Raw genomic sequence first — 24,786 nt, forward strand, 5'->3', positions numbered from 1 at the left:
TGATTTTTAATTGCATTTGCATTGCTGCTTTTATTCCCTATATTGTATTTTCTTTTGAATTCTCCGGAATGCAGATTGTAATACAATAAAAATCCTTGAAAGGTTGCCACACAAAGGAGGGCCAGGATCTCTTCTCGATCGTCCCAGAGTGCAGGACACAATAATAATGGGCTCAAGTTGCAGGAAGCCAGATTTCCACTGAACATTAGGAAAAACCTCCTAACTGTTGGAGCGATACAACAGCGAAACTGATGACCTTGGGAGGTGGTGGGCTCTCCAATGATGGAGGCATTCAAGACTAGGCAGCTGGGTAGGCACCTATTGGGGATGCTTTAACTTGCTGCATTGAGCAGGGGGTTGGGCTTGATGACCTTAAAGGCCGCTTCCAACTCTATGATTCTATGAAAATACAATATGATAAAAGCAGCAATGGCAATACAATTAAAAATCCTACAGCATCTAGCACTGTATTACAATTGCTACAACAGGCAGAAAAACCATGAAGTGGTCCACCAAGACCCTCAGCAATTTTCAAGTGGTTCATGGGTGGAAACGTTTGGGAGCAGTGCACTCAACACTACAGCACACTCAACTACAGTGCACTGAACACTCTGTTGCAGATGTGCATGGCAGGAGAAGAGCAGGCATCCCGGCAATGTCTCTCTGCAGGACGTCTTGTCTGTCATTACTGGTGCTTTCATTGAGGAGGAATGGGGAAGGTCACTGGTAGAGCACCTGATCTGCATGCAGAAGGTTCCCAGGTTCAGTCCCCAGCGTCTCTGGTTTAAAGGGTCGCAGATAACAGGTGATCGTGCCTGAAACCTTGGAGAGTAGCAGCTGATCGGACTAGTCCAGCCTTCCCCAACGTGGTGCCCTCCAGATGCTTTGGACTACAAATCCCATCTGGCTGCACCCCCTTCCCTGCTTGGGTCAAGACTGCTGTTTTCAAAAGTTCTCACAGCTGGGGCAGATGGGAGTTGTAGTTGAAAACATCTGGAGGGCACCACGTTGGGGAAGACTGGGCTACACAATAGTGGGCTAGATAGATTGCACCAGTGCAAGGAAGCTTTACAGCATGATGCAAGACCTAATTAATTCCTTCCTCTCTCCTTCCCACAATTCCAGCTAGAAAATTGCAATTACGCTGTTGACTTAGGGAAGCATCCGGCAAAGTTCTCCCTGGTAGGCATTGGCGGGCAAGATCTCAACGATGGGAACCCGACTCTCACGCTGGCGTTAGTGTGGCAGCTGATGAGAAGGTATGATTTGGATTCCTGCATTGAGCAGGGGGTTGGACTCGATGGCCTTATAGCCCCCTTCCAACTCTACTATTCTGTGATTCTATGATCAAGCTGACCTCCTATACGATTTATTTTATGTGTCCCTGTGGTAAGCTCCCAAGGAAACCCAGCATTTCCCAGCAACTCCAGTAAATAAGCCATTGTCCTGCAAGGCACTTAAACATACCACAGGGATGGGGGATCTGTGGCCCTCCAGATGTTGCAGGCTGCCAACCCATCATCCCTGACCATTGGATATGCTGGCTAGGGCTGATGGGAGTTGAAGTCCCAACAACATCTGAAGGGCCACAGGCTCTCTGCAGCTCATATCCATTCTGACTTGTTGGTTACCTCCTTGCTGCTGTGCCCCGAATGTCACACAGCCGTTTTATTTGAAAGCTTTCCTCTGTGTTTGTGTGGGGAATAATGCTGTCTCCCCGTTTCCTGCCCAGATATACTCTGAATGTCCTAGAGGATCTTGGGGATGGTCAGAAAGCGAATGACGACATTATCGTAAGCTGGGTGAACAGGACCTTGGCAGAAGCCGGAAAATTGAGCTCTATCCAGAGCTTTAAGGTGTGCAGCATAGCTTTCCTTTTCTCTCTCTCTCTCTCTCTGTGTTTTAAAATAAGGTGAGCTAGTTGGATTTCTAGACTTATGCTTGTATAAATATTCCTGAAATATTTCTTTGGGTGGAAGTATCCATTACCACGTTCTGTGGCCTGATGTTCACCACCATCCTGTAAATGGCCATCCTGATAAGAAAAGGCAGGAGGGCTTCTCTTGTGGAATAATGTTTTCCTGTGTTGGCACCTCTGTGAGGATGACCAGTTTGCCAGCCATTTCTAGATCTGCCATGATCCACAATTGAGTTAAACCTTGTTCTCACTAAGGTGATCTGAGCTGTGCTGCTTCAGTCTGCCGGTGGTGTGTTTGTGTGGGAGGAGGGAGGTACTTACAAGATTTAATATCACCCTTCCAAAAAGTAAACTCATAAACATCTCCCTGTACAAGAAATCTAGCTGGTGAGGCTAGGCTCAAACTGTCCTCTCTGATGCACTACTTCTCTATGTGCATGGATATATATATATTTTATGGAGAGCCAGTATGGTGTAGTGGTTAAGGTGTTGGACTACAACCTGGGAGACCAGGGTTCGAATCCCCACACAGCCATGAAGCTCACTGGGTGACCTTGGGCCAGTCACTGCCTCTCAGCCTCAGGCAATGGGAAACTCCCTCTGAATACCGCTTACCACGAAAACCCTATTCATAGGGTTGCCATAAGTCGGGATTGACTTGAAGGCAGTCCATTTCCATTTTTTTATGGAGGAACAATCCATCTAGTGAGTCCTACCATCTACAGTCTGGCATGCTCCCCTCAGTACTTTGTTTGTTTGTTTATTAAAGTATTTATTAGCCACACTTTTCATAAAGGTACATCGAGGTGGCTTCGGCTATGGGGCGGTATACAAGTGCAATAAATAAATAAATAAATTATGACATACAAAGACACTATAACATTCAAAATCACTAAAAACATCATTAAAAACAATAATAATAAAAGTATCAACAAATACTTTGTTGGTTGGAAGAAATAAATGCATGTTCAAAGGCCTGTCTAATTGTTGTTAGTTTTCAGTATAATTTTAGCAAGTGACTTTTTAAAACACATACATTCCATAAGACAAATACAAGATGAAATGTTACCCAAAACAATAAAACTAACATAATTTTAAAAGTGGGGGTGGTGGAGGGAAGACATAGTAAATAGTATTTTTGACTGACCACATGGGCTCCTGCAGCTTTGAAATAGCCTCTCCTCTGAGGTCCATCTTGCCTCTACGCCAGTGACTCCCAAACTTTTTTCCCCATTCAGAGAAGACCTGATGAAATTAATGCATGTGACTAACTTAGGCCCATTAATTTCAGTGGGTCTACTCGTTAGTTTGATTTAGTTGGATGCATCCCATAGATACTGAGCACTGTAACAGGTCATAGGGCACCTACATGAGAGTTATGTGGACCTCCGCAGAGAGAATTTGATTCTTCCAGAGTGTAATACTTGCTGCCTGTTCCACCATGTTTGGTTTTATTTTTCTTCCTCCTTACAATTACACTGTTTTGGGTGTGCATGTGATGTGTATGCACAACTGTCCCTCACCCGATTCCTAATATTTTAAATTATGTTTCATCTAGGACAAGAGTATTAGCAGTAGCTTGGCAGTCGTGGACTTAATTGATGCAATTCAGCCTGGCTGCATAAATTACGATCTTGTGAAGACAGGAGAACTCTTGGAGGAAGATAAACACAGTAATGCCAAGTAAGCCTCTTTTCCCTCCCCACTTTTTAAATCTTTGCTGCCCTGTTTTTAAGTGTTCTGCTCAGAGTATCCTCATTCAAAACTCATGACTCTAGATCAGACTTTGCCAACCTGGTGCTGCCCGGACATTTTGGAACAAAAGCCCATCAGTCCCAGCCAGCATCGTAGTCCAAAACTTCTGGATGACACCAGCTTAGCAAAGGTTGTTCCTGGCTGATATTATCATATTCCTTGAATTTTTGCGTTGAGGATTCCAAAGATAGTTGATATTTTTTTAATGGGGAAACTAACCCTTGTCCAGACCCCACATGCTTGGGCAGATGTAAATCTCCTTTGTTGTTCTTGTTTTGAGTGGCAAACAGGTTTAGGATGTCTGATGTCTCCTCCTTTGCACCCAGGTATGCTGTGTCGATGGCTAGAAGAATTGGGGCCCGGGTGTACGCTCTCCCTGAGGACCTCGTAGAGGTGAAGCCCAAGATGGTCATGACCGTGTTCGCTTGCTTGATGGGCCGGGGGATGAAGAGGGTTTAAGAGCAGGCACCAGAACCAAAGCACCTAGACCTCCTCACCCACCCCCGGTTTGTGTCTTGCGAGAGCAGCTGTTTCCAGACTTGAAATGCTGTCGGCTTCCAAAAAAGAAAAAGGGAAAAAAGAACTCTTAACGTGGTGGTTGTTCTGTTTTTTGTTTTTAAAGGAGGACTCTCCGCTTTGCTTTGCAAAGCGGGAATGCGGTGAGAATTCTCAGAGAGAGGGGAGTGTTAACCCAGCTGCTACAGCTCTCTTCCCCAGGAATTTGTAAAGGGTTTGTTTTCTCAAGTGCCTGCGGAAAGCTTTTTGTCTGTCTTCCTGGAGCAGGTTGCTGGTACAGCAGCCTAGGCTTTCTTCTCTAGACACTCAGTTCTTTAGCAGGCTGCCGGAGGTGGCTGGCATCCGTCTTAATAGTGACGCATCTCACTCTTGTGTCTTAACAAAAAGAAAAGTCTAGTTTTTAATTTGTTTCTGGTGGTTCATGTGTGTGAGAGGGTTGAGTTTTCATTGAATCTGCTGTCATTTCATTGAGGCAAAGGCAGTAGCCAGGACCCTGTCTGTACTCCAGATGTAAAAAGAAAAGGCATCTATATGCTGGTCAAGAAAAGCTGCATTTTGCAGCTGGTATAAATTATGCTAACTGGATGAAGTTGTGTGTCTTCTGTTATCTTGCATCTTTTTCTCTGCAGTTTTAACCTAGTATGCATAATTTGTTCTGCATGATTCAGGCTGCAGTCCTAATCTCTCACTTACCTGGGAGTAAGCCCCATTGAATTCAATAATACTTTTGAGTAGATATGGCTAGGATTGCACTGTGAGTCATGGGGACGGGCTATGCCAGGGGCTTATTCCTTACTCTACCCCCCAGTTGGAAATCTTAATGTGACATCCCCCACTGGCTTCCGAGATTTCATCTAGCATTGCCCACACCCTCTTTCAAACTCATATTTACCTCCATAAGGCTAGAAACAGGTCTTTTTTAAAAATGAAAGCTTTCATTCTTAGGAAGCTGTGCTCTGTGCCCAATTTAAAACATCCACTGCTCCTGTGGGATAACAGCCTGCACACAGCTGTGGCACCTCTTGCTGAAGGGTGCAGACCAGAGGTGGGAGGGTGGAAATGGTACCTCCAAAGGTGAGTCTTCCAGCAGTATTCTCAAAACATGGCGCTGCTCTTTTTTGTCCTGTACAGCCTAACCATATTTTTTATTTCTTTGCAGACACTTGCATAGCAGGTTTTATTTTATTTGCTTTCTTTTTATAGATAGATAGATAGATAGATAGATACAAAAGTTCTTTTTGTGAGAAGAACCACCGTCAGCGGCGGCTGCGTTGCCAACAGCTTCAGTAAGCCCAGAGAACCAAATTAATCCATTTTTCCCATGTTATCTTGGTTCTGTTTGTATTTTGCCTAGACATCTTTGTGTTTTTGTTTTCCCCAGAACCTGCATGACAAACGTAACTTTTTCCCCTAAATATATATATATATATATATATATATATATATATATATATATATATATTTAAGATGCTATTAGATGTATGTTCAAACTCTGTGAGAGGAGCTTGACAGATGGGACCAGGCCAATTCCACAAACAGCAGGGACCAGTAACTTGAAGAGCAGAATGTGCCGAGATTTCAGAAACTATTTTTTTATATAAATAATAATTAAAAAAAGGGAAATGTTGTCACCAAAGAGAAGGCATTTTATCCATAGGAGCAAATATACTCTGGCTTTGGCAAGCTGTTAGCTATCCTTGAGGTCATATTGCTGTTCTGAGCTATTCAAAGCGATGTAATACGGAGATAAGGCAATAGATGAAATAAAATCATTTAAATATGGACCAGTTTCATTTCTGTCAACAAACAAACCATCTTCTTCTTACACCTCCCTGGTTCAAGCCCTGGGTTTAAACCCCAGCTTTGCCTAGTGGGTATCTTCAATAAATCTTACCTTTTGGTTCAATCTCTTCTGTCATTGACCAGTTTTGTGATGGAAAGCAGGAAGCGGCCTTATACGGAGTCGCACCATTGGTCCATCTAGCTCAGTACTCTCTACACTGACTGGCAGCAGCTCTCCAGGCTTTCAGGCAGGGAGTCTTGAACTTGGGATCTTCTGCATGCAAGGCAAGTGCTCTTTTTTATTACTGGGCTACAGCCCTTCAACCAAGGCATTTTGGAATTCCTGGCACAGAATTATGGACTGGAAGGATCTGGATCTGATCCAGCATGGCAGTTCTTGAATGTACAGCCCTGCCTTTATACTCAGCCACTGCTTCTCTGAGGTTGCTTCCAGACAGCCGGTTTATTGAGCATTTGCCCCGATTTGTTTGCAAGGAGTTTGTGCGATGTTGCATCAAACAAGTGTGATCTCACGCTTTCTAGTGTTTTTCTCTGTCACTTATCACAAGAACTCGGGTTTTTTTTCCAGTGGAAGCAGGGTTGTTGCATGAGAGCATATAACCAGCTGTAATTGTTCAGACTGCATTTGCCTGTGTGCAGTTGAATTCCACCCCATATTAGCAACAGTCTGGGTGTGGCCTCAGCCTGCTATCTTCCCTGAGGATTGCACCACAGTCTCCTTTGTTTGTTAATCATGCACATGCCTGTTTGGCGATGAAGTTGGGTGGAGATTCACTTTAAGCAGTAAACAGTGTGTACCCAAGAGGTGGGAGGATGGAGCAAGGCCATCATCACACCCCACTCCTCTCCAAGCTTCACTGCTTGAAGCCATTTTCCTCCAACCTGGCTCTGATACTGAAAATAAGAGGTGTGGGGACAGGGGGAGAAGGCAGCTGTAGGTATCGCTTGGGAGGGGGGTCAGGTTTCAGTCTTGTCCCTCAGACACTCCCCTTGCTGTTCAAAAGTGAAATTCCCATTCGCCTGCTCATCTAGTTTGGCCTTGGTCTCACATGGGGTGCTTTTCCAACAATGCTACCCACAACCCTCTCTGTGCATACAATTATTGTTGCTGGTGTTTTATCACTTTTAAAGGACTGTACGGAAGTGGAAAGATGTAGACAGTCCCTGCTTGCACATTCACAATCTAGTAGACGTGATATGAAATGAACAGGGAAGCTAGAGGGAAGCCAACAAATTTGGCCTCCAGCTCTTGGGAGTTGCATGAAAGCACCGGGCTCGGCTACTGAGCTCTGCTACTTGATGTTCCAAAGCAAGGAGCACTTAACACAGATTTGCAATGTTTCAATTAAGAGATTCTGAGGGGGACGTCTTACTTTGTAAATGTAATGCATCAGTGGGGACCCTAGGGGCTGCCGTTAATTTGTTAAAAAGGAGATCATGTGAAGCTAAAGCCAGCTCGCCCTGAGAGAAAACTGCAAAACGGGCGAAAATAAGCTCCAAGACTGGATCATGCCAGGTGGAAAGATCCTGAACTAAGGATTCGCCACCCAAAAAATGTTGGGGATGGGGAGAGATTAAGCTGAATGCTGACGCTTTGGACAAAAGGGCAAACGAGTAAGGACGTGGCACCTCAGTTTTGCCTCCTTCGCTCTGCCGCCTCCTGTATCTATCAAGCAAGCTGTCTGTGGGGCCTCTGTGCATTTTAATAGCGGTGTGGAGGGGGCACTTTTTGCATCTGCAACTTCCCATGCCGGGATGAGAAACTCCACACCTTGTTGGCGTTCCTGCGCCTCTGTGCTCTTCCCCTGGGCACCCAGCTGTACACAATCCAGACAGATGCAGTTGTTTTGAGCTAGTATTGCCAAAGGCTAGAAAGAGGACAAATTGGATAAAGAAGCACAGAACTGCATTCCAAAGGAACAGAGAGAGAGAGGCCAACTGAAATGGCTTGGCCGTTACTGCCTCCTTTTGGCCACTGGAGGGTGGCGCTCCTCCATTTTCTGGATACTGAAGATGGCAACCGGAGACTGCCTCTCTGGCCTCCTGACATCTGTGGCCCCCACCCTCATTATTGCCCAAGAAGCCCACTGGAATTTTTCTTGCCTTATCACTGTTAGGAGGAAGTGTGCAGTAAGGGAAGAAGAGGTTTCTGTGTTCCCTGGCAGAAATGTCCTCCCTCCTTGCAGGGAATCTGCTCTCCAGGGGGTTATTTTCCTGCACTTTGCCTGACCCATAATTAATCATTAGCTTGTCCATGACCATCTCTTCCAACAAGCGAGAGAAGTGCCTGGTGGCACAGGCAGTGTTTGAATGCTCAGTATGGGATCCTGGTGGAGATAATGGTACGCTCTCATGATGTGGACCTTGTATGGCAGGCGCAAGGACCCTTATGGACCTCCAGATGCTGGTTGGTTCATTTACTTCTGAAGGGAAGGGCCGTGGCTCATGGGCAGAGCAGAAGGACCCAGTTTCAATCCCTGGCATGTCCAGGGACAGCTGGGCAAAACTCCTTGCTTGAAACCCTTGAGAGCCGCTGCCAGTCAGTGTGGACAATACTGAGCTAGATGGACCAACAGTCTGCCTCGGTATAAGGCAGCTTCCTCTGTTCCTATGCTTTGCACTCAGAAGGTCCCAGGTTTAATTCCTGGAAGCATCTCCATTTAAAAGGACCAGGTAGCAGGTGATGGGAAAAGCCAAAGACATGGAGAGATGCTGCCAGTCAGAGCAGGCAATACTGAGCGAGGCTGACTAATAGTCTTACCTGGAGTAAGGTGGCATCCCATGTTCCAGTTGACACCTGTTCTGCTTCGAAGCAGGTATGCTCTCATTTTACATATCTATTTTATTTATTTATGTATAAAAGTATCTCTAAAAGGTGTACAGAACTGTAAAACAGCAAATGTTATAAAAATATACACTAAAACCATAATGCAAACACATCATACATCATACCAATTAACAGATAAGTACCAAAACAATTCCCTCACACCTCCCCACTCAGCATCGCTCAGCCTCTGGCTCTCATCCAGGGGATCCCAAAGATGGCATTTAGGATAGTTTTTGCAGGCCTGGGAACAATCTTCAGTGTTGGGCCTGTCTCCCATGAACTTGGCAAGTGCTTTGTTGAATGCTCAAGCAGGAGCCTGGGCTTGTTGCAGCCATCCACTGGCTATGCTCTGAGGTGGCCTGCTCCATTAGCTGGGGTGGCTCAGCTATGGCTGTCAAGCAGTTGTTGAACTCCAGATGCCATTAACGCCAGGGATGATGGGAGTTGTAGCTCCTCTGGAGGCCCTCAGGGGAGCTTCCCCTGCTCTAGGGTGAGACGGTTCAAGGCCTATGAAGCTGCCAACTGAGTCAGACCATGGGTCCTCCTAGCCAAGGACTGTCAGCCGTCCAGTTGCCAGCAGCTCTCTGTGGCCTCCAGTAGACATCTCGGCCCAAAATGCTGCTCAAGGGTGTATGTATGTGTTTTTAAGTGATAATGTCAGATATTGAACCCGGGATCTTCTGCATAGAAAACGTATAGTCTACCATCAAACAAAAGGCCCTGCACACCAACAAAAGCAACATGGGTTGGATTAGGCCTACTCTGAGTAGTCCCATTGGAATTAATGGGCCTCAGCCATGTCTGTTGAGTTAAATGGCTCTACTCTCAGTAGGGCTAGCACTGGATCCAAATCAGTGTACCCAGGCTTTTACTTTGAGAGCCTCTGTTCAGAAAGTGTCTCGAGGCACGTCAACATGATAGGGGTCTTCCGAAGCCAACTTCACGCCTTCATGTAGGCCCAGGGTAGGGAACCTGTGACCCTCCACAAGAACTTTAAGAACAGCCTGGCTGCTGGATCAAGCCAAAGGCACATCTAGTCAGAGGAACTCCAGAAAAGCCCTGGTAGATCAGACCAGTGGCCCATCTAGTCCAGCATCCTGTTCTCACAAGGGCTAACCAGATGCCCCAATCGGAAGCCTAGAACGTCTTCATCTCCTCTAGGACTCCAACCCCTGTCATCCCTGTCCATTGGTGATGCTGACTGGGGCTGATGGGAGTTGGAGTTCCACCACGCAGGGAGGGCCATGAGTTCTCCATTCCTGCTGTAGGCAGTCTGCCACAGAGATTGGCAGAAACTGGGAAGCCAAGTGGCAGCCCACAGGTATCATGTAGCTTGCAAACTTCCACATCAAAGCATCCTGTCACAACTGTCCCGGAACGGGCGTCAGTATTCCAGATTCCAAACCCTGACCTCTCACTTGAGCTCCTGAACCATTGGCTCTCTTAAGTGTGCGTGCTTTTCTTGACTCCAGTTCAAACAATTAAATTAGCATATTGTGAGCTTGCCTGCAGCATTAATTGCGCTTTTGCTAGTTAATTGCGTTGGCTGGGCTAACAAGTACGGAAGCACAGTTTATTAACAGACAGGGCACATTCTCCCTCCCCCCTCAAAGGTTTTTAACAGGCAGCTTGCGGAAAATAAGGAAATGGTTTTCAAAGCCTCGGAAACTCTATGAATATATCCAAAAAAGATTCATAGGGTCGCCATAAGCCATAATCGACTTGAAGACATATAACAACAACAACAATATATACTGAGCTTGAAGATTTGGAAAAGTGCAGAATTTGGGGAGCCAGATTCACAGAATTCACATGGATATGGGGACTAACTGAGACAAAAGGAAATCAGCTGTGGGATTCTCCTGTGGCTTATGTTCTGCTGGGCCCCTGCGGGCTGGAACCATCCATGTGGCCTGCTGCAAGCGCCCCCTCTTTCTTATGAGCCAAGGAGGAGGGCTGGGGGCTGCCTGAGTGCTGCAGAAATGGCCCTGCGGTCTGACTCCAGACATCTTGTAATTCTGCTGAGCTTGGCAAAAGCACAATAAGCCCCAGGGGGTGGATTCCTGGGTTTCTGGCAGACAGTGATTGGTGCAAAGACGTCTCATTGTTTGACTTATACTGAGCTGGCTCGCTGGTCCTGTGACAGCTGACATTAGATGCAGCCACCAGGCTGAATGAACACAATCTTTGCACACATTTTGACAGGTTTCTGCAGTGGAGTTCTCTGGCTTATTTTTCAATCCCACCTACCAAAGAGCACTTTAATTCTTCTGGACAAATTCTGTTCATTCCTTGGCCAAAAGGCTTCTCTCTTCCTCTGACTGATCTCTCTGGCTGCTGCTCTTTCTGCCTCTCTGTTTTTTTCCTGTGGTTCACTCCCCCCTTCCACTCCCTGTGTCTAGAGTGGAAGGAAATATTTCTTAGGAGCATGCATACAACAAAAAATATGCTGAACATAATTTTGCATATGTAAACAGATAAAGACTAAGGGTGCCAGCCCCCCCGCTCGCTTCGCTTCCCAACCCCACCTACTGTCATCAGAACTCTCTCCCCACAGGTCTCCAGAACTCCCTCTTTTGTAAGTCTGATGCTTACCATATAGGAAGAAATCACCAGTCTCCATTTTGACTTAGCCCTCTCTATTTCTGATGTTTAGGCTGTGAGTGTTGCTTCTTATGTAGCCAAAAGGGCACCTTCCCATCCCCATGCAAAAGAGGGCAGTATCAATAGGGTTGGAGAAAACCTCAGGTTTGCAAAATTACAAATAACAACCCCTAAAAGGAGGGGGACACAAAGCAACCCAATGAGTGGACATGGAATAGGTGTGTGTGTAAAACTGGGAGGGGTGTTGAAGGGGAATGGAATGGAGTGGCTGCTATTCTGAGCTGAAGCACTCCACACTGCAGCATTTTGTTGCAGGTAGGGATGTAAAAGAGGTGGCAATTTCCATTCCGACTTACATTCATCCCAATCAGCACTGTTTTTATTCTGCTGCAGTTTGGTTTGCCATTTGTCTCACTGTCCTCTATTTAGTGTAAGATATGTACTGTAGGTTACATAAGTTGTGCAACCTTTGAACTTACATTCATTTCAGTGTAAAGGAAACGTTAAAATGTTATTATGTATTGTTTGTCGACTTAAAGAAAACAACCACCATGTGAATACCCATTGTATTCACTTAACCAATTTCTGTTCCTGACTCAGACAAACATGCAAATTGCAGCATTTTCTGCTTTTCCTCTTTCGTCAAAATCCTCTGACATCCCTAGGACACATCCCACTTGTATTCTTTTATATCCAAAATATTGGATATTGAATTTGTGGCTTTGTTGGAATCAGACTGTAAGAACATCACAACAGCCCTGCTGAATCAGGCCAGTAGCCCATCTGCTCCAGGGTCCTGGGCTTACAGTGGCCAACCAGATGCCCATGGGAAGCCCATAAGCAGGACCTGAGTGCAAGAGCCACTCTCCCCTGAAGAAGCATGCTACCTCTGACCATGAGAAAAAAGGAAAGCACTTTACAGGCTAACGAAGATATTCTAGCATATGTTTTCAGGGACTTTCCCCCCCAATTTATCAGATGCATTGAATGAGATCTTCAGTTGTCAGGTGTATATATACAACACACTTTTTCTTCTGAGTGGGGAGGAGGGGAATGTAAACAGTGAGGCCAGAAGGAAATGAAATCTGGAAAAGTTCATTCCATTATGTAATTGACAATAGTAATTCACAAAAAAACAGTTGCTTGTTTATATTCAGTTATTTGTGATTTGTATCCCACCTTTCCTCCATGGAGCTCAAGGCGGCATACATGGTTCTGCTCCTTTCCATTCTGTCCCCACTACAATCCTCTGAGGTTGTTTAGGCTCAAGGTCACCACGCGAGTGGGGATTGGAACCCTGGTCTCCCAAGTCCAACACTCTCACCAGTGTTCCACCACAGGCTGCTTCCAGACTGTCACCATTTTGTGGGTGGGATTCAATTGCAAAGGGCAAATTAAGGTCGCACAGCTAAAGTGGGTTTGTGCTTCCAAAAAACACCACTAAGGAAAGAGACAGGATAACGCACTAGAAAGTGTGGGATTATCTTTTCGCAAACAAATCAAAATGAATGCTGAATAAACAACAGATGTTGTAGATGCTCCCTGCAAAATTTGTGCAGACAAATCAGGATGAACAGCTCAATAGCTGACTCATCTGGAAGCAACCACACTTTCTTAGTCTGTAGGTGGTGTCAAGACTCTGTATTATTATAAACAATTTCAACTCTCCAAGAGCCATTTTAATATGTGTGTCATAACACAAAGCCAGAATGAGAAAACCAAGAGGCTGAAGATGGTGCCATTCAGGAGAAAGCAGTTTCATTCCCAGAGAAAATGGGTGGCCTAGATTTAGTCCAGCCAAGACTGAAGGGACATGTCACCACAATCTCTGGCACTTCTCCAAGGCCAGCTCTGCCTTCAGGATGCATGAATTCCCTGGACACAGCAAAGTGTTCCAGTGACCTACGTTCTGTGCAATAACTTGAGATGGGGACTTTTAAATGATGCCCCCTTTGATTTCCTTAGAAATAAGAAGCATAAACTTGAAAATGCTTCTGGCATTTGGATCTCACATGGAGGACTTGGCACATCAGGGAGTTTCTGAGCTCCAGAGTATGATCTGACAATCTCTCTAGAACATTTTGAAACACTGCATGTTTGGAATATTCCATGAAAGAGGAGCCAGATTTAGTCAGCTTTCCTGCAGAAGCCTGCATCTCTGCTTCACTTTCAAGCTTTTTCGCTGATTTAGAAACATCTGGATGAACTTCGGTATCTCAAGAAAGTCCGGTTTTGGACAGCCTCTTTGCAGTTATTATGATTTCCTCATATGAACCGTGACTGAGCATGGTCTTTCCACAAACAGTGTGGCTTTTAATCCTCCCCCAACATAGTTTTTCGCCTGCAAGATAGTGGAAATCGAGAAAATTTAAAACTGCTTTCTAATTCAAGGATACCAAAAAGTGTAGGACAGGAAGAGAAATACAAAGCAAATTTATTGTGGCGCACGTTTTGTGGAGGAGAACCAACTTCATCAGAGGAACCCGAGATGCTCTTCTTCTTTTGCATGTGAATACAGAGGAAAAGAAAGGGAAAGAGCCACCGCTCAGTGGCAGAGCATCTGCTTTGCATGCAGAAAGTCGTAGGTTCAATCCCGGCATCTCCAGGCAGGGCTGGAGAGACTCCAGTCTGAAAGCTAAGAAAGCTGCTGCCAGTCAGTGAAGACAATACTGAGCTAGATGGATCAATGGTCTAGCTCAGTATAAGCCACCTTCGAAACGGTGAACTATCTTGCCTACAAGTTGTAGAATAATAAGGGTAACAGGAGAAACACCTCTGTGATGATCCCCCAAGTATAATAATTATAAAAATATATAATAATGAGCATAAATACTAGCATTTTCTTTCTTTGTAACGTTCTTAACTTTTTGACTGTGGAGAAGAGCTTAGAAATACGAGAGCAGGGTGGCCCCAGGTAATAAGATCCCATCATTTAAAGAAGAAAATGCCACGGTGTTAGTTTCATTCCACAGTTTTCTGGCTCAGGGGAGAGTGGGAAGGAATGAAAGAATAATAGGATCATAGAATTAGTATGATATGTTTTCCCCCTATCCAGGTACAGCCTCAGTATATAAGAGCCATATTGCAAGAGTCCATCACACTCCATGGGGACCAAGAAACAGAGTCCAGGGTGGGGCTATGCAAATTAAAGGGAGGGGCCATGCAAATGAAGACATGGAACTATGCACATAGGAGCAAGATTGGTTATTAATGGTTGGGCAGAGAGCGCATTTAGGTCTTACTGCTAATCATGTTCGCTAAGTCAGTATTGATTGGCAGTGCAGTACAGTGATATTTCATAGAATCATAGAATCGTAGAGTTGGAAGGGGCCTATAAGGCCATCAAGTCCACCCCACCTGCTTGATGCGGGAATCCAACTTAAAGCAGGGCATTGGCTCCATTGTTGTACTGCTCTAACAGTTAGGCTGATGTTCAGCTGAAATCTGGCTTCCTGTAACTTGAGCCCTTTATTCCATATTCTGCACTCTGGGATGACTGAGAAGAGATCCCGGCCCTCCTCTGTGGGACAACCTTTCAAGTACTTGAAGAGTGCTCTCCTATCTTCCCTCAGTCTTCTCTTCTCAAAGCCAAACATGCCCAGTCCTTTCAGTCTCTCCTCCTAGGACTTCATTTCCAGTCCCCTGATCATCCTCGTTGCCCTCCTCTGAACCTGTTCCAGTTTGTCTGCATCCTTCTTAACGTGCAGTGTCCACAACCCCCTCTTGAATTGGAGATCAGCCCAGATTCCATGCATTTATCATTCCTCCCCTGGCAAAAATTTTAAAAAAGAGGAAAAGATAAGAGCTGCAGCCAGGACTTGGCATAGCGCCCTTTTGTATTTCATTGCTAAATCCTCTGCTTGCTTATCAGAAAACATTGCTCAGCGACTCTGCTATAAAACTTTTGTCTCTCTCTCTCAAGATTATCTTTCCCAGCTCCGTGCAATTCTATGCATGCTGCCCTGAATTTTGCATGGAATTAATTTGTCTATCCGGGGGGGGGGGGAGAAACAATCTCCTAGTTCAAATCTATTTTGCTTGCCCTTCATACACGCAGAGACACACACACAGGCTCCTGAGACAGCTGGAAGAAGCGCCGCCACGCTTCCTTGGTCGATTTAAGGGCTAGAGAAACATGTTCCCTTTCTGAAACAAAAATAAAGAAATAATATTGAAAATGGGTGCAAAGGGGGGGGAGCATTCTCTCATCTCTCTCCAAACAGCTGTGCTAGGATTGCTTGAATGCCTTCCCTCCTTCCACCTTTTGCCTCCTGTTAGCTATGGAGATAGACAGGCATGCCAGCCCCCTCCTTCACTGACAGCCGTGTGCAGCGCATGCCAGGCTTCTGTGAGGTCCTGTGGAAGGGCTGGAGGCGGGTGCAGGGAGGGGGGATCCCCAGCAGCATCTGTTTGCTGTCCTCCCATGCTATTGGGCGAAGGCTCTCTTGATGGGCGTTTCTCTCTCAGCCTTCCAAGTGATGTGCATCTGCCTCTCCCAGAGGACAGGACGGGGGCAGAGAAGAAAGCGGAAAGACCTCAAAGAGTCTGCTCTTGCCGGAGAGTGGACACCACGGGGCCTTGCAGCCAACTCAAGCCCAAGCATTCCCAACAAGGTAAGTGGCCATTTCTCTTGCTCGTGCTTCCTTCCAAGTTTGGCTTGGATCTGCTTTGTTTTTCTATAGCGGTGTGAAAAGAAAGTGCCTTCCATTGCGCGGAGGGCTAGTTTGCAGTGCAGAAACATCTGGGTAAAGCTTGAAGATCTAAGGAGGGTTGAACGCACATGCCCTTTTTGCACCAACATTCAGTACTGTTCCTTCATTATTATTATTATTATTATTTAAAAGGAACATCTTTCTCTAGCCCTTAAATGGAGGGGCTGTGGCTCAGTGGTCCCAGGTTCAAGCCCCGACATCTCCAGAGAGGGCTGGAAATGACCCTTGGAGAGAGCTTCTGCCTGTTAGTGTTAGCACTGCTGAGCTAGATGGCTGCTCTGGCTGAGGCTAATGAGAGCTGTAGTTGGAAACATCTGGAGGGCACCAAGTTGGCAAAAGCTGGAAGAAGGGTCTGTCAAAGGCAAAGTTAAATGTTCACATCCACTCCTATACCTCCAGATCCCAAACGAAAGGGGGAAGGCAGCCATTGCCTTTGTAGCCTCTCATTTTGGAGGCCTCCGTCTGAACAGAAATAAGATGGACTTTTGATCTGTTCCAGCAGATCAGTCCTTATGGCAACAGCAGCCCTAGAACAGAGGTTCCCAAGCTGTGGTCCATGGACCAGCGGTGGTCCGGTAGCTTCATTCAGGTGATCTGCAGCATCTCCACGTGAAACATAAACATTGATTTTAAATTGTGTGTTTTGGGGGGGTTGCTTCTTTTTGTGTATCTTATTGTGTATCTTATTGTGTTACAGTTTGAATTCTCCGGAATGCAAACTGTAATACAACAGAAGAAATAAACAAAGCATTAAAAATAGAATTAAACACCACACAGCTGCTAGCACAGCACAGGACAATTGCCACAGCATACAGAAAAATCATTAAGGGCTCCGCCAAGACCCTCAGCAATTTTCATGCTACTTGGCCCACGGGCAATAACGTTTGGGAATCCCTGCCCTAGAATGCACCGGGGAAGAGGCATAGCTCAGTGGGAAAACATCTGCAGAAGGTCCCAGATCGAATCCTTGGCATCTCCAAGAAGGGCTAGGAGAGATCCTGTCTGAAACCCTAGGAAGGTGCTGCCAGTCCGTGTAGACAATATTGGGCTAGATAGACCTTTTCAGTATAAGGCAGCTCCCTGGATTCATTAGGAGCACCTCTAGCTCGGTGGCTGAGAACATGCTTTGCATGCAGAAGGTCCAATGTTCAGTGCCTGGAATCTCCAGGGAGGGCTGAGAAGGATCTCTGCCTGAAACCCAGGAGAGCCGCTGCCAGTCAGTGTAGACAACACTGAGCTAGATGGACCAAGGATCTGGGTACCTACCTCTATATCACAGTAGTCAGTTTTCATTCATTAAAATATGTATAACTTGGCCTTTTGCTTTACTTTTAATTAATTGGTTCTCTTTCTAATATCTGTTGGTTAGCGAGGAAAGTTTGGGATAGACCAAGCTGGAGACGGTGCATTTGTTCTTGATGTTGTCGATGGATGCCTGGCTGTAATATGTTCACATCATACAGGGGTCTGTTTGTTACAGAAACAAAACAGAGAGCGTGCCAAACATTTGGAAATCTGGTATATCCCCCCTTTATTGTTTTTATTAGGTTTTATTTAGATACACAGACAAAAATAAAAACAAAAACAAATTTTGAAGTATTAAAATAAAAAGGAAATGATAAATTCTATCACCAGCCACTTAACTCGTGGTTCTCGGGCTTAATACAATAATATCTATTGTTTGAATTGGTATTCAGTGCTAGTCCCACTCAGAGCAGACCTATTCAAGTTAATAGGCAAGGCTAACCCAGGTTCATTAATTTCAGTGGGTCTACTCTGAGTAGGACTTAGTTGAATACAATATAGCTGAATCTTATCTATACTCTTTATTTTTTCTCTTAATTATAAGGTATCCTGGGGGAGGGAGGAGCCCACATGTAGGAACAAAAATCAACAATTAAATTATAGGGATAGAGGAGAGGCAGCAACTATTTTAAGGACCTTATATTGTTGTTGTTGTTGTTGTTGTTCTTTTTTCCTATGATTTTTTAAATCTTATGTGACATATTCTGTTGGCGGATCCCAAACTATGGGACATTCCATGCCACAGAGAAGGTCTCACATCAGATCAAAGAAATAATGGACTGGGCTGACTGGAAGATTTCCTTCTAGCTTAGAAGTCTTTTGTGGTATCTACAGAAGCTAAATAACCCATTTGCTGATAAACCCCAATTTTTCAGCTCAGTGTTTACTTACTGAACCCTCCTTCCTAATTAGAAACAACAACAGACACACCGTTTCAGGGCTAACTTTAAATTGGTTGCTTTGCGAGGTATGGTGCTTGAAGAATGAGATTTCAGATTAATTTAAAATATTTCCATGGGTGACTTGAATTGTCTGTCTGTAAAGGTTTGTTATCGCTACAGACTGCTGCTGGGGTAAATTCACTGATAAATGGAAATTAATGAATGGGGATCCTTCTGGATTGAAAGATGGGTTAGAAACCAAATAAATAAATAATTATTTTAAAAAAACATAATTGGTGGACAACATGAACAGCTGTGCTGATAGTTTTGCATGAAGCACATGTGGAGTGTTAGTCCTTGCAGAACCAGGTTCAAATCTGAATGTAGAGCAGCCTTCCTTAGCCTAGTACCCTCCAGATGTTTTGGACTACAGCTCCCATCAGCCCCAGCCGGGAGGCACCAGGATGGGGAAGCCTGATGTATAGTCAGTGATAAGTGGAGAAGGGCCACGGCTCAGTGGCGGAGCATCTGTTCTGCATGCTGAAGGTCCCAAGTTCCATTCCCCTGCATTTACAGGTAAGGTTGGGAGAGAAGCCTGCCTGAAACCCTAGGGAGCTACTGCCAGTCAGTGTAGACAGTACTGAGCTAGATGGACCAACTGTCTGACTCAATAAGACAACAAGCTGTGTTCCTAGGGTCCATTTCCTTCATGAGCAACCTAAGAATGCTGAGAATGCATTTCAGGCGTGTGCAGCTCATGATTTCGTTATGTTTTCTTTCTTAAAAAATAAAAATCTTAGCCACTGGATCATGTAAAGCACAAGATTCCTTTCCCAAGAGTTCACTGCAGCCCACATCTCCTAACCGGATGCCAGCATGCATTCCAGTAACAACTCCGTTACCATTGCCACCGAGCAGCCTCTGCAAGATCTTGGCTCATCACCAACCAACATCTCCTTTTCATATCTCTGTCCCATTATCGTCTCCAGTTACCAGTTTGTACTCATCCCAGTGCTCTACTGTATTATCTTCATCCTTGGACTGGCAGGGAACAGCATGGTGGTCATGGTGCTGTGTCAGCCGCAGAGCCGTAAGACGGTGTCCAATGTTTACATTGTCAACCTAGCGGTGGCGGACTTGCTAGCCCTAACCACTGTCCCGTTCTGGGCTGCGTATTATGCGTACGGATACAATTGGCTCTTTGGCTCGGTGATGTGCAAAATCTCTGGCTCGGTCCTTTGCCTGACCATGTTTGGAAGCATCTTCTTCATCACGTGCATGAGTCTGAACCGCTATCAGGCGATCGTCCACCCTTTTCAATCCCAGCAAGGGACACCACAGCAAGCATACAATACTGCCCTGGTCGTGTGGGGTCTGGCTGCTTTGACCTCCTTGCCCACCTTCTACTTCCGCGACACCAAATACATCACCGAGTTGGGCGTGACCGCCTGCATCATGGCATACCCGTCGGAGAAGTACTCAAGCTGGTCAGCCGGGATGGCCTTGATGAAAAACATCCTTGGCTTCCTGGTCCCTCTGGCCATCATCACCACCTGCTACGTTTGGATCAGGGTGCATCTGATGAAGGCCCGGGGCTTGGGGAAAAACCGGCAGATCCGGGATCGAGTGCTAAAGCTGGTGGCTGCCGTGGTAGTGGCGTTCTTGATTTGCTGGCTGCCCTTCCACATCCTCACTTTTCTGGATGCCCTCTCCTGGATGGATGTGATCAGCAACTGCTGGGTCACGTCCGCCATTGACGCTGCCTTGCCCTTTGGCCTCTCCATGGGGTTCGCAAATAGCTGCATCAACCCGTTATTGTACTATTTCATCAGCAGCCAGTTCCAGGAGAAACTTCAACATTTGTTTAAGCTGAGGCTCTACCAGTTCAGCAGCAGCCGAGAAAGCTTTTGCTCCAGGAAAACAAGTTCCTACAAAACCACAGAGACCCTGAGGGGTGCAGAGCGAAGAGGAGACGTCGAAAAGCCACAGACGCACCCACTGTGGGTGCCCTGAGTGAGCATGCAGCATCTGGAAACGGTTAAGAGAATGTTGCTCCCTCCCTCTCCCTTTTGTACTTTCCCTCTCCCATTGTTACACATCTTCTAGAACAAACTGTCCAGCAAGGACTGTGTTTTCAATTTCTTGGGGGATTTCTACTCCTTCAGAAAGAGCTGTCATATATTTTAACTGCTTGGTGTTTTATTATTATTAAACCAGGGGTGTAATTTATCACCAATAAACATCTGACAAACCCAGCAGCTTTCTGTGATTAAGGTAGTCCAGCTGTTCTTTAAAAGCCACCAGGGGAAAAGACTGGGACACAGAAAACACCAGTGAGTTCTTTTTTAACTTTAACTTTTTATTAAACTTTTCGTACTATACATAAAAGAAACCTCTTTATTTAACCCACTTTACTTAACCCCCTCCCTCCCCATGGATTGACATTCACAGTGATTCATATACATTCGAACTCTTCATCAAAAGAGTTTTTATAAATGGCTTGTCAGAATTTCATCTTCAACTGCAAGAAAGGATGGTGATAGGACAAATCCAGGTAAGTATAAGTTTTTAAGGCAGACTATCCACATTCTAAGGATAATATTTCAAATGTTCTCCTTTTCTTTATAGGCAGAAGTCTCCGCTACCCCAAGCACTCTATGACAACCACAAATGGGTATATGGTGCAGGAGGGAAACAGTCTGTCTCTGTTGTATTAGCATAATCAATAATTTGTTGCATTAGCATAATCAATCAATTATTTATCTTCTGTGTAAATTTCTCTAGTAAGGCCACCTGCCAGATCCTCTGGTACCAAGAATCTAGGGTGGCTATTTTAAACTTTCCAATTCCAGGCAATCACTGACCTAGCTGCAGAGAAAAGATGGTTCAAGAGCTCTTTATGATTCAAATCCAGGTTCGAATCTATGAACAGTCCAAGGAGGGCCATTTGTGCTGATGGGTGAACCCATAGGCTCGTGATTGTGCTGGCCTCCTGAAAGACCTTTGTCCAAAACTCTCGCACTCAAGGGCAGGACCACCACATGTGTTCATATGTCCCAATTGTGCCACATTGTCTCCAACAGAGTGGACACAATAGTGTCCATATAGAGAATGTGCAGGTAGCCCCCTAAATCTGCTAAAACAATGAGTCTTGCGCAAGGATGTATGGAGGCTGTGATTTCCATCCTGTCCTGGGTTCATTGCAGTAGGCACTGTTTCCGTTCCGCTACAGTTTGGCTTCCATGAAAGTCTACATTATTTGTCTCGCAATCCGCTGTGGCTGAAACGGACATAATTAATTACATAATTCATTTCAATGCATTCCAATAGAAGGGAAACATAAAAGAAATGCAGAAAATAACAATTATTTATGTAACGTTTGCGAACTTTAAAATGATAACAAACACCGCTCATATTTGAGGAAGAATTGTCTGGCATTTTGACCTAGCACAGATTAAAAGAAATGAGTAGAAACCACACGGTGAGGCTGCAGTGCGCTTTTCTTAGAGCCCCTTGGAGCAATTCTTCACGCAGACACAGGGTCACTTCCAGCCAGCCATATAGTTGTCTTTTATCACTGGAGTTCAGTGAAATACAATCATGTTATTTCCGGTTTCCACAGTAACCAAACAAATACAACAGGGCTGGGTAGAAATGTGAAGGCTTGGGGGAGGGGGAAAAATGGGGATTTTTAAAAATTTTTTTACTGATTTTTTTAAATTGGGGGCAGAATGGAAAAATTGGGGGAAAGGGTTTTTTCCCCAAGCCTTCACATATCTATAGGACTGGGGAAGCTTTTTTTAGCCCAAGGGCGGCATGTTTTCCTGGATAACATTCTGAGGGCCACATACCACTGGAGGGTGAGGCAAAAGTCAAAAGAGCAACGGATGTGACTCTTACCTTTGTACAATAGGTTTGGCCCTATCTGCACTAAACATTTCAAGCAGTATCATCCCACTTTAAACTGTCATGGCTTCCCCCAACGAATCCTGGGAAGGGTAGTTTGTGAAGGGTGCTGAGCGCTGTTAGAAGACTCCTGCTCCCCTCACAGAGCTACAAATCTCAGAGTTTTCTGGGAAGAGGAAATGACTCTTAAACCACTCTGGCAAACCGTAGCTCTGTAGCTCTTCTAACAATTCTCAGCACCCTTCACAAACAACCCTTCCCAGGATTCTTTGGGGGAAGCCATTTTTGTTTAAATTGGAAGAATAGTGGACTAAATGTCTGGTGTGAATGGAGCCCCCTATTTCCCTCACAGAGCTACAGTCGCCTGAGTGGCCATTGTTCTTCCTGGGGAATTCTGGAAACTGAAGCTTTGAACAGGTGTCTCCTAGCAACTCTCAGCCCCCTTCACAAACTACACGTCCCAGGATTCTTTGGGGGAAGAGATGACGAAAGCCAGAGATTTCTACACCACCACCCACATCCCCATCCTCCTTCCAGCCAAGCAAAAGAACTGAGAGAGGGTGTGGCCTGTGGAGAGTTCCGAGTGCCACACAGAAAGAAGGGCCCATTTGGCACTTGGGCCTGAGGTTCCCCATCTGTGAAATGCACCAACCAACATCAGTAGGGGCTAGCACTGAGGTGGACAGGAAGGTCCTCAGGAGGCACGGAAGACATGAAGCAACCCATGCGATATTTCAGAAAGGGGTGCTGTTCCACGCAGCAGGCACCACACACGCGTGCAGAGTCAGGCCGAGGTGTAGAACTGGAGAACTGCATTGCAAAATTTGGGGAAGTGTGCATTTGAAAGGATACCTGTGGTTCATTTTGCTTACTGTTTTGGAGAACCTCATCAAACATTTAAAGCACACGACTTCCCCCAAAGAATCCTTGGAACCGTAGCTTGTTATGGTTGCTGGGAATTTGTAGCTCTGGAAGGGGGAAGCCACAGTTCCCAGAATTCCTAGGGGGAAGCCACATGCTTTAAATGTACGTTGGATGTGCTTTAAACATATGATGTGGATCTGAACTGAATTTCTCGCCCCCCATCCACATGAGAGTGATTTGCAGGTGTATCCCCCCATACTTGCCCCCAAACCAACGTTACCCTTTTTTCTTCTCCTATTAGGGCCATGTCTTCTGTCATCTGGAGATCCCTACTTGAAGCCACCTTTGACTTGGGACGGGAATCTCTCTTTGGAACCAAAGGGGGATTTTCCCCCCAGACAAAATACCACCCTTCAGAGAAGTGATTTTCCTCAGGACCACAGCAGGGGAGGAAAGGGCTAAACTCCCCTCCTTACCTGCTGAAACCCCAAGAATGATTAGCCACCCCACTAGCTGTTTGCTGTTCGCAATTGTTTAATAATAAAAATAAAGCATGCACATGAAGCGCAAAGATGCATTTAACAGTCACATCGCGTTTGGCCCTGAAAAAGAAACTTGTCTTCAGAATAAGATGGGTGCCCTGAGGATCCCAGTGAGTAGCTTCTTCAGTGTAACCCTTTGCAAGCTTGTTTACTTGTGGCACCTTTTAATGAGAAGAAAGTTGGAGGATCTTCATTTTGGGGGGGGGGGGGAGTTTTCAAACAGTCAGGAAAGTTGCTTGTTTATCTGCTGTGTGCACGGCTAGTAAACACTGCTTGGGACAGTCTGTTCCCCCACCTCCCGACCCCATCACACTCGTCTCTGCAATCCCAGCCAGCCTTGGCTCCATCCAGGCTACCCGTCCCCTTGGCCATGATTTATTACTGCATCCATGCAGCAACGAGCAGCCTTGCCGCACATCTGTGGCCAGCTGGACATCTCTCCTGCTTTGGCTCCTCCCCCTCCTCTCCCCTCGCCCGTGGCCTGAACCGTAGGCTGTAGACATTTCCAAAGGCCTTTCTGCAACTTCACTCAAAGCACCAGTCACATGTCATTGGACACAATCCAGCAGGCACTTAAGCCTGGTGATTTCAACAGAGTCTTCCTGCAGCACTTTAAAGGCCAAGGTTGCAATCCTAAGCACACTTATAACACAATCTTAACCATGTCTACTCAAAGGTAAGATATAAATTGCCCTGCTGCTCTGGCCAAAGACCTGTCTAGTCCAGCACTCTGATTTCACAATGGCTCACGGGAAGTCTACAAGCAGGGCCTGAGCACAACAGCACACTCTGCACTTGCAATAGTCAGAAACCCGGATCCAGAGGCATATCACTTCCAGCAGTGAACGTAACAGCATTAGAAGAGCCTGCTGGATCTGGCCAATGGCCCATCTAGTCCAGCATCCTGTTCTCACAGTGGCCAACCAGATGCCCCAAAGGGAATTCTGCAAGTGGGACCTGAGCACAACATCAGTGACTCTCCCCACTTGTGAGTCCCAGCAGCAGGCATTCCGAGGCGCACTGAAGAACATTCAGTAGGGAAATGATGATAGGATTGCGTGGGAGTCCCATTGAAGTCAATGGGGCTTACTTCTGTGCAGACATATATACTGGGATTGCACTGTAATTGCGGCTGGAGCTTTTGCCGACAAAA

General features: G+C 45.7%; 2 protein-coding genes across 9 annotated transcripts in view; both read left to right on the top strand.

Annotated features, from left to right (window-relative positions):
* PLS3 (plastin 3) overlaps window positions 1–5,971 on the top strand; it is a 58,211-nt gene extending 52,240 nt beyond the window's left edge. For all 7 annotated transcript variants that reach the window (XM_061598303.1, XM_061598298.1, XM_061598297.1 and 4 more), the window contains 4 exons: window positions 1,126–1,259; window positions 1,733–1,856; window positions 3,477–3,601; window positions 4,000–5,971. In XM_061598303.1, coding sequence (XP_061454287.1) covers window positions 1,126–1,259; window positions 1,733–1,856; window positions 3,477–3,601; window positions 4,000–4,132 — 516 coding nt within the window. In that variant the 3' untranslated portion in view covers window positions 4,133–5,971. The remainder of the gene's footprint in view (window positions 1–1,125; window positions 1,260–1,732; window positions 1,857–3,476; window positions 3,602–3,999) is intronic.
* A 2,286-nt stretch (window positions 5,972–8,257) lies between these two features.
* AGTR2 (angiotensin II receptor type 2) lies at window positions 8,258–20,573 on the top strand. Of its 2 annotated transcripts, none has more exons than XM_061598896.1 (3): window positions 8,258–8,808; window positions 15,891–16,036; window positions 19,122–20,573. In XM_061598896.1, the coding sequence occupies exon 3, from the start codon at window positions 19,198–19,200 to the stop codon at window positions 20,332–20,334; it is 1,137 nt and encodes a 378-aa protein (XP_061454880.1). In that variant the 5' UTR covers window positions 8,258–8,808; window positions 15,891–16,036; window positions 19,122–19,197; the 3' UTR covers window positions 20,335–20,573. The 2 variants fall into 2 exon arrangements, with proteins under 2 accessions (XP_061454880.1, XP_061454881.1); XM_061598897.1 differs by having other exon boundaries at window positions 8,792–8,808; window positions 15,923–16,036.
* The last annotated feature ends 4,213 nt before the right edge of the window (window positions 20,574–24,786 follow it).

This window comes from Rhineura floridana, chromosome 16 (assembly GCF_030035675.1).
Source record: "Rhineura floridana isolate rRhiFlo1 chromosome 16, rRhiFlo1.hap2, whole genome shotgun sequence".
Classification (NCBI taxonomy): domain Eukaryota; kingdom Metazoa; phylum Chordata; class Lepidosauria; order Squamata; family Rhineuridae; genus Rhineura; species Rhineura floridana.

Excerpts from the sequence above, each read along its gene's own strand:
- AGTR2 (XM_061598896.1), top strand. The coding sequence starts at position 19,198 with ATGCATTCCAGTAACAACTCCGTTACCATTGCCACCGAGCAGCCTCTG.